The 9,609-nt window shown below is 43.3% G+C and overlaps 1 protein-coding gene across 1 annotated transcript; it reads left to right on the forward strand.

Annotated features, from left to right (window-relative positions):
• Nucleotides 1–180: 180 nt before the first annotated feature.
• Nucleotides 181–9,599, forward strand: LOC311111043 (solute carrier family 22 member 7-like; the record flags this gene model as incomplete). Its single annotated transcript, XM_084153738.1, has 10 exons — nt 181–558; nt 857–960; nt 1,748–1,902; nt 2,052–2,220; nt 2,339–2,462; nt 2,771–2,880; nt 3,226–3,440; nt 7,543–7,651; nt 7,924–8,136; nt 9,027–9,599. The coding sequence occupies 10 exons, from the start codon at nt 181–183 to the stop codon at nt 9,112–9,114; spliced, it is 1,665 nt and encodes a 554-aa protein (XP_084009864.1). The 3' UTR covers nt 9,115–9,599.
• Between the last annotated feature and the right edge of the window lie 10 nt (nt 9,600–9,609).

Consider the following 9,609-nt stretch of genomic DNA (forward strand, 5'->3'; position numbering starts at 1 on the left):
CCATTTCGGATGGTTTACCTAACAATGAGACAATGGGACCAACAGACAACCTTTAGACTTGGTCAAAGATTATTACATATTTTCTTGGATTCAACGTTGGTAAGTGAATGAGAGAGTGATTGCTGTTGATATTACAAGTCTGTGGACAAGAAGTCTGTGTGGACCAAGTGGAAGACAAAGATGAAGTTTGAACACCTACTCTCGCTTGTCAATGGATTTGGACGGTTCCAGATGATGATCATTATCATCAGCTTTATTGGTCGATTCACCCTGCCGTGTCACTTCCTGCTGAACAACTTCATAGCGGCCGTGCCCTCTCACCACTGTGATCTCAGCGCTCTGGATGATGGCAGCGTCTTTGGGAATCTGACCCAGGAGCAGAGACTGACTGTCAGCGTTCCAGTACAGGAAGACGGGACTCCAAGCTCCTGTAAGATGTTCCCAGAGCCCCAGTTCCACCTCCTGTCCAACTCCAATAACAGTGACCTAGCTACAGTCCCCTGTCAGAATGGATGGGCATATGACAACAGCACCTTCAAATCCACTCTGGCTACAGAGGTAAGTCTTTCTGTCTCTTTGTCATTAGACTATAGAAGTCGGAAGGTCATGTTGTAGTCATTGAATGTCTCATTGAATGAAAGGTAATGTTGTACTCATTGAATGTCATTCTTTGACCACGACAGATGTTGCATAGAAATGAAGTGTTATTTGTAGTTTCAAATCTCTTTGAATGCATATTTGAATATTGTTGCATTGCTAGCTACTCAATGAAAGTATTTCACAAAAGGTAAGTAGAGAGGCCGTTCTCATGTTGAAGGAGTTGTCTGTTTATTCTTCTTTCTACCTCTCTCATCAGTGGGACTTGGTGTGTGACCAGAAAGGGCAAAATAAGGCGACAACAACCATCTTCTTCATAGGCGTGATGTTCGGAGCTATGACCTTTGGAAGTCTGAGTGACAGGTAAGTTAACAGTCATTTATTCATTCACAGACAGTGGATTTTAGAGTCACCTTAAACCTAATCTCTGATGTACAGACGCACGTAACATAACTGCTATGGTAGTGTCTGTCAACAGACTGTGGGATGCTACGACTGTCACTGATCATTTGGAAAAATCACGATTTTGCAGGTGTTAGCAGCTTTTGGCCCATAGCCTTGTTTCTTTTTGACCATTTTAATAGAATACTGTTACAGTAAGGTACTTAATTGTTACCTAGAAATGGTTTGATATTGATATAAAAACAGCTGCATTTTGACTTTAATATTTTTAAATCAATCAAATTAAGAGGAATTTTGTATTTGTATTCTCTCTACAAACTCTTATCTTATTATCTTTTTAATCGAAAGAGGGGAACTGCCTCGCACTACAGAAACAGGAGATAGGCTCCTGCCCTATGGGCCGTTCTGGCTCGGACAAGGCTACTTAATGTACAGATGTAGGATCTTAATTTGAGCCAGTTTTCTATAGAAAAGAATCCTGCAGCAACAGGAAATGTGAATTATTATGTGGATTATAATTAATGGACATTTTTGTAGGGTTTGATCATTTTTTTTGTAAGTAAAACATCAAGTCTGAAATTTCAAAGTGGAAATCAGAAGCCTTTTTAAACCTCAAATACACTACAAGTTTTACATTTCCTGCATTGCAGGGAAGTTCTCCTGCAACATGGTGATCAAATTAAGATCCTACATCTGTATGTAGATGTTTCTGTTCACCTTCTCTTCAAATGTTGTCTTTTGTCTCTAGGTTTGGTAGGAAGACCATGCTCCTGGTGTCCTATATCTCTGGCATGCTCTTTGGTATTGCCAGTGCTTTCTCCACCTCCTTCATCATGTTCGCTGTGCTCAGGTTCTTCACTGGGTTCGGTATCACCGGCATTGTCATCGTCTCATCAGTGCTCAGTGATTATGCACACGCACACAGGCACACACACACCCACACTCGAATATGAAGCCCACCCACTAGACAAATACAGATAACCCAAGTTGCACCACAGATACTACCCTCTCCTCATCTGGGGTTGTGTTGTGGTGCTGTCCCATCTCTTCAGGTGTGGAGTGGGTGGACATTGAGCACAGGAAGCTGGTGGGAGTGATTGATAGCCTATCCTGGACATTTGGTTACTGCATGATTCCAGCCATAGCCTACTGTGTGACCGACTGGAGACAGCTGACCATAGCGGTCACCTCACCTCTCGCTCTAGCCATACTCATCTGGAGGTTAGAGGGAGGGAGGGAGGGAGGGAGGGAGGGTCTGACTGATGGACTGACAAAAAAAGGAATGGACAGTTAACCGTTGCTGTGTAATTGTGAATGACATCTTTACCTCCTCCAATAGGTGGATTCCTGAGTCAGCCAGGTGGCTCATAGCCAATGGGAAGTTTGAGAAAGCTTACTTTTATTTGCAACAATGTGCCCAGATGAACCAGAAGGAGGAGTTTGGATCCAAAATTACACCAGAGGTGAGCGAATGTCAGGATCGGATAAATTTTAGCAATATGGTAATTCCTTCACCTTTCCTTCTAGCCTGGTCCCAGATCTGTTTGTGCCTTCTTGCTAACTCCTATGGTCAGAGTTGGCAAGACAGCACAAACAGATCTGGGACCAGGTTACTTTCCCTCTGCTGGGCTGGGTGGGATATATTTTTGCCATGTTGCTTATACTGATCCAAATGGTTCAGATGTACACGAGGCCTAGGTGGTAGAGTCTAAGGGTTAGGGGTTGATTTGGGATTCAGCAACTGATCCGCCTCTATTTTTCTCCCCACCAGACTCTGTCCAGTATCATTGTGACAGAAAGAAAAGACAGAACTCACTCCTACCTGGACCTGGTCAGAACCCCAAAGATGAGGAGACTGGCTCTACTAACAGGCATAGTGTGGTGAGTATCCCCGGTCTCATATCTGGCTCTAATAACAGGCATAGTGTGGTGAGTATCCCCGCTCTCATATCTGGCTCTACTAACAGGCATAGTGTGGTGAGTATCCCCGGTCTCATGATGTCTGTTACAAATCGCTTTAGTAGATCCGTGTTCATCAAGTCTGGCTAAACATAACAATGTAAGAGTAATGTAAGAATGTATTGATGAATTTAAGTTGGGTAACTTTTCATTTGAAAATGTCATGAAATGTAAATGTTTAGCTCAACTCAAACTGTCACGACACATCACATCAGTCTACACAGTTTAACAACACCAACAATGCCAACCTGATTTCTCCTCCCAAAGGTATGGTGTGGCGTCAACATTTTATGGCATTAGCTTCAACATCACTGGATTTGGACTCAACATCTATCTAACCCAGTTTGTGTACGGTGCCATAGAGCTGCCAGCCAAACTGTCAGCGTACTACCTTCTGGATAAGGTGGGCAGGAGAAACACTGAAGTGGGATCTCTGCTAGGAGCTGGAGTCTGTCTCGCTATCAATATCTTTATACCCAGAGGTGAGGACCTCTTTTTTTTTTGATCAGGGAGGTGGGCAACTCCCATCCAGGAACAATATCATATTTTATAAACTGGGTGGTTCGAGCCCTGAATGCTGATTGGCTGACAGCCGTGGTATATCAGACCGTATACCACGGGTATGACAAAACATTTATTTTTACTGCTCTAATTACGTTGGTAACCAGTTTATAATAGGAATAAGGCACCTCGGGTGTTTGTGGTATATGGCCAATATACCACGGCTAAGGGCTGTATCCAGGCACTCCGCGTTGTGTCTTGCATAAGAACAGTCCTTAGCCATGGTATATTGGCCATACAGGGAGGGAAAAAAGTATTTGATCCCCTGCTGAATTTGTACGTTTGCCCACTGACAAAGAAATGATCAGTATATAATTTTAATGGTAGGTTTATTTGAACAGTGAGAGACAGAATAACAACAAAAAAATCCAGAAAAACGCATGTCAAAAAAGTTATAAATTGATTTGCATTTTAATGAGGGAAATAAGTATTTGACCCCCTCTCAATCAGAAAGATTTCTGGCTCCCAGGTGTCTTTTATACAGGTAACGAGCTGAGATTAGGAGCACACTCTTAAAGGGAGTGCTCCTAATCTCAGTTTGTTACCTGTATAAAAGACACCTGTCCACAGAAGCAATCAATCAATCAGATTCCAAACTCTCCACCATGGCCAAGACCAAAGAGCTCTCCAAGGATGTCAGGGACAAGATTGTAGACCTACACAAGGCTGGAATGGGTTACAAGACCATCGCCAATCAGCTTGGTGAGAAGGTGACAACAGTTGGTGCGATTATTCGCAAATGGAAGAAACACAAAATAACTGTCAATCTCCCTCGGCCTGGGGCTCCATGCAAGATCTCACCTCGTGGAGTTGCAATGATCATGAGAACGGTGAGGAATCAGCCCAGAACTACACAGGAGGATCTTGTCAATGATCTCAAGGCAGCTGGGACCATAGTCACCAAGAAAACAATTGGTAACACAATACACAGTGAAGGACTGAAATCCTGCAGCGCCCGCAAGGTCCTCCTGCTCAAGAAAGCACATATACAGGCCTGTCTGAAGTTTGCCAATGAACATCTGAATGATTCAGAGGAGAACTGGGTGAAAGTGTTGTGGTCAGATGAGACCAAAATCGAGCTCTTTGGCATCAACTCAACTCGCCGTGTTTGGAGGAGGAGGAATGCTGCCTATGACCCCAAGAACACCATCCCCACCGTCAAACATGGAGGTGGAAACATTATGCTTTGGGGGTGTTTTTCTGCTAAGGGGACAGGACAACTTCACCACATCAAAGGGACGATGGACGGGGCCATGTACCGTCAAATCTTGGGTGAGAACCTCCTTCCCTCAGCCAGGGCATTGAAAATGGGTCGTGGATGGGTATTCCAGCATGACAATGACCCAAAACACACGGCCAAGGCAACAAAGGAGTGGCTCAAGAAGAAGCACATTAAGGTCCTGGAGTGGCCTAGCCAGTCTCCAGAACCTTAATCCCATAAAAAATCAGTGGAGGGAGCTGAAGGTTCGAGTTGCCAAACGTCAGCCTCGAAACCTTAATGACTTGGAGAAGATCTGCAAAGAGGAGTGGGACAAAATCCCTCCTGAGATGTGTGCAAACCTGGTGGCCAACTACAAGAAACGTCTGACCTCTGTGATTGCCAACAAGGGTTTTGCCACCAAGTACTAAGTCATGTTTTGCAGAGGGGTCAAATACTTATTTCCCTCATTAAAATGCAAATCAATTTATAAAATTTTTGACATGCGTTTTTCTGGATTTTTTTGTTGTTATTCTGTCTCTCACTGTTCAAATAAACCTACCATTACAATTATAGACTGATCATGTCTTTGTCAGTGGGCAAACGTACAAAATCAGCAGGGGATCAAATACTTTTTTCCCTCACTGTATACCACACCCCCTCAGGCATTATTGCTTAAATATAGGAGTTATAATCTAAAACGGGTGCTGGCAGTAGGGGCTGCAGTGTGTGCAGGCTTTTGTTCCAGTAACATACTACTTGATTCAACTAATAGCTCAATTGAAGACCATGCTTAGTTGAATCAGGTGTGTAGCTGGGCTGGAACATACCCTGGCAGTTACAGTGAGGGAAAAAAGTATTTGATCCCCTGCTGATTTTGTACGTTTGCCCACTGACAAAGACATGATCAGTCTATAATTTTAATGGTAGGTTTATTTGAACAGTGAGAGACAGAATAACAACAACAAAAATTCAGGAAAACGCATGTCAAAAATGTTATAAATGTATTTTCATTTTAATGAGGGAAATAAGTATTTGACCCCTCTGCAAAACATGACTTAGTACTTGGTGGCAAAACCCTTGTTGGCAATCACAGAGGTCAGACATTTCTTGTAGTTGGCCACCAGGTTTGCACACATCTCAGGAGGGATTTTGTCCCACTCCTCTTTGCAGATCTTCTCCAAGTCATTAAGGTTTCGAGCCTGACGTTTGGCAACTCGAACCTTCAGCTCCCTCCACATATTTTCTATGGGATTAAGGTCTGGAGACTGGCTAGGCCACTCCAGGACCTTAATGTGCTTCTTCTTGAGCCACTTCTTTGTTGCCTTGGCCGTGTGTTTTGGGTCATTGTCATGCTGGAATACCCAATCCACGACCCATTTTCAATACCCTGGCTGAGGGAAGGAGGTTCTCACCCAAGATTTGACGGTACATGGCCCTGTCCATCGTCCCTTTGATGCGGTGAAGTTGTCCTGTCCCCTTAGCAGAAAAACACCCCCAAAGCATAATGTTTCCACCTCCATGTTTGACGGTGGGGATGGTGTTCTTGGGGTAATAGGCAGCATTCCTCCTCCTCCAAACATGGCGAGTTGAGTTGATGCCAAAGAGCTAAATGTTGGTCTCATCTGACCACAACACTTCCACCCAGTTCTCCTCTGAATCATTCAGATGTTCATTGGCAAACTTCAGACGGGCCTGTATATGTGCTTTTTTGAACAGGGGGACCTTGCGGGCGCTGCAGGATTTCAGTCCTTCATGGCGTAGTGTGTTACCAATTGTTTTCTTGGTGACTATGGTCCCAGCTGCCTTGAGATCATTGACAAGATCCTCCCGTGTAGTTCTGGGCTGATTCTTCACCATTCTCATGATCATTGCAACTCCACGCCCCAGGCAGAGGGAGATTGACAGTTATTTTGTGTTTCTTCCATTTGCGAATAATCACACCAACTGTTGTCACCTTCTCACCAAGCTGCTTGGCGATGGTCTTGTAGCCCATTCCAGCCTTGTGTAGGTCTACAATCTTGTCCCTGACATCCTTGGAGAGCTCTTTGGTCTTGGCCATGGTGGAGAGTTTGGAATCTGATTGATTGATTGCTTCTGTGGACAGGTGTCTTTTATACAGGTAACAAGCTGAGATTAGGAGCACTCTCTTTAAGAGTGTGCTCCTAATCTCAGCTCGTTACCTGTATAAAAGACACCTGGGAGCCAGAAATCTTTCTGATTGAGAGGGGGTCAAATACTTATTTCCCTCATTAAAATGCAAATCAATTTATAACATTTTTGACACGCGTTTTTCTGGATTTTGTTGTTGTTATTCTGTCTCTCACTGTTCAAATAAACCTACCATTAAAATTATAGACTGATCATTTCTTTGTCAGTGGGCAAACGTACGCAATCAGCAGGGGATCAAATACTTTTTTCCCTCACTGTACTAGATTACAACTCTACAAGAGTTATCACGACTTTACAGGAGTTATCACGACTTTACAGGAGTTATCACGACTCTACAGGAGTTAGCACGACTTTACAGGAGTTATCACGACTTTACGGGAGTTATCACGACTTTACGGGAGTTATCACGACTCTACGGGAGTTATCACGACTCTACAGGAGTTATCACGACTTTACAGGAGTTATCATGACTCTACAGGAGTTATCACGACTTTACAGGAGTTATCACGACTCTACGGGAGTTATCACATCTAGTAATGCTGGGGTCTGTTCCAGTCTGTTTCAGTTATTTTTGGTCTCATCTTAAAGATTGAAATAAGGTGTGTAACTTTGAGTTAAATGAAAGGTCATGTTGTTCCCCTCCTCTCTTTCAGACATGTCTGTTTTAAGGACGGTGGTGGCGGTGCTGGGGAAGGGTTGCTCGGCAACATCCTTCACAACCGTCGTGTTGTACAGCTCTGAGCTGTTCCCTACTGTGGTCAGGTAAATCCCTCTCCGGTCTCCTCTCAGAGGGATATTTGTCTAGCGTAGTGGTTGCACTGACGACTCCAAACCACATCCCCACGGCAATGGGGGTTCCCACCTCGGCTACTTTCCTATCTATGCCCCTTTACTTTCAACTTTCCTGTGGAAATGCCATTAAGAATGGAGAAAATACAGTAAGAGATCAGCATCGGGAGATTGGGATTCCGATTTAAAGTGTAACTAAAGACCGGTCAAAACGTGTGTTCGGTATCTTTCTCTCCGTCTCTCAGGCAGAATGGCATGGGCTACAACTCATCTATGGGTCGTCTGGGAGTGTCTCTGGCCCCTCTGATCCTGCTGCTGGACGAGGTGTGGAGGGACCTTCCCCAGGTCCTTCTCTGCTCCATAGCCCTGCTGGCTAGCCTGGTGGCCAGGATGCTGCCTGAGACACGGGACCGCTGTCTACCAGAGACCATCCAGGACGTCGAGGACGGGCAGACAGGGTACGATATAGACTCTGATAGCCTCTGTGATACAGACACTTAAGGTTGGATTCAATAGAGTACATTATAGAGCAGCGCACTAGACTGCTAACAACGAGCCTTGTAAAGGTCCAATATGCAGCAATCACTCCGCCATTGCGTGGTTGCTAAAATTCTAAAATGTTTTCCTATAATTTCAATTTATGTGACAAAACAAACAATGTACATTTACATTACATTTCAGTCATTTATAGAGAATCATTGTCCCATCTAAACCTCTGTGAAATATACTGTATTTTCAATAACCCAAAATATAGTATTTTCTACTTTTTAAAGCTGGTGTACAAAACCTAAAGTAAAAGGATGCAAAAACTAAACTTAAGGAAGTGAAGAATAAAAACTTGCGCACACAGAACGGATATACCACTTATCAGACATGCTTTCAATGAGAATGACAGGTCTATAACTTACATTTTTACATGAATTTGGTTGGGTTGAACACAATGCTTCATATTGCGCCTTTAAAGGCATTTTCCCCAACGTTTGGGGAGATCGCATTCATGGTAAACACTTCGCATGTCGCCTCAAGCGTAAATGACCTTTAAAAGTCTGTTATTATGGGCTGCGTTATAGCCTACCTTGGATTGAATCCCAGCCTTAGGCCCAGACCAACGGACTTGATCTCCATATCAAATCATTTCGGGGTAACAGTAAAGTTACTTAGTATAGTTTTTAGTCAAAATGGTCAAGAATTTAATTAAATAGCTGTTTTACAAACCACTATTTCTCAAGCAAGCATTTTGCCAGGTTGCAATCTGTAATTTCTTTCTAAACATGATTGTTGATCATTATGAATATCATAGTAAATGTTTTATGATTTGTGTGTCTATTATTTTAATGTATCATTCTAGGAAAAGTTTGGCTGGATCGCAAGTTTTGGAAATGACGGATATCCCTCTCAAATCAAAGGACAACGTTGAGGTGGAAAATGGATACTAAGATTCTTTCTGTATGTATTTTTGATATGCCCAAATGTGCACCAACAATTTAAGAGAACATCTTTTCAAGTAACCTCATTGTACACTGAATGTAGAAAACATTATGAACACCTGCTCTTTCCATGACATTGACTGACCAGGTGAATCCAGATGAAAGCTATGATCCCTTATTGATGTCACCTGTTAAATCCACTTCAATCAATGTAGATTAAGAAAGTGTAGATGCCTTGAGACAATTGAGACATGGACTGTGTATGTGTGTCATTCAGAGGGTGAATAGGCAAGACAAAATATGTAAGTGCCTTTCAACGGGGTATGGCAGTAGGTGCCAGGCACACCGGTTTGTGTGTCAAAAACTGCAAAACGCTGCTGGGTTTTTTACGCTCAACAGTTTCCCGTGTGTATCAAGAATGGTCCACCACCCAAAGGACATCCAGAAAATCCAGACAACTTTACATAACTGTGGGAAGCATTGGAGTCAACATGGGCCAGCATC

This window comes from Coregonus lavaretus, assembly GCF_964263955.1.
Source record: "Coregonus lavaretus genome assembly, chromosome: 36".
Taxonomy (NCBI): domain Eukaryota; kingdom Metazoa; phylum Chordata; class Actinopteri; order Salmoniformes; family Salmonidae; genus Coregonus; species Coregonus lavaretus.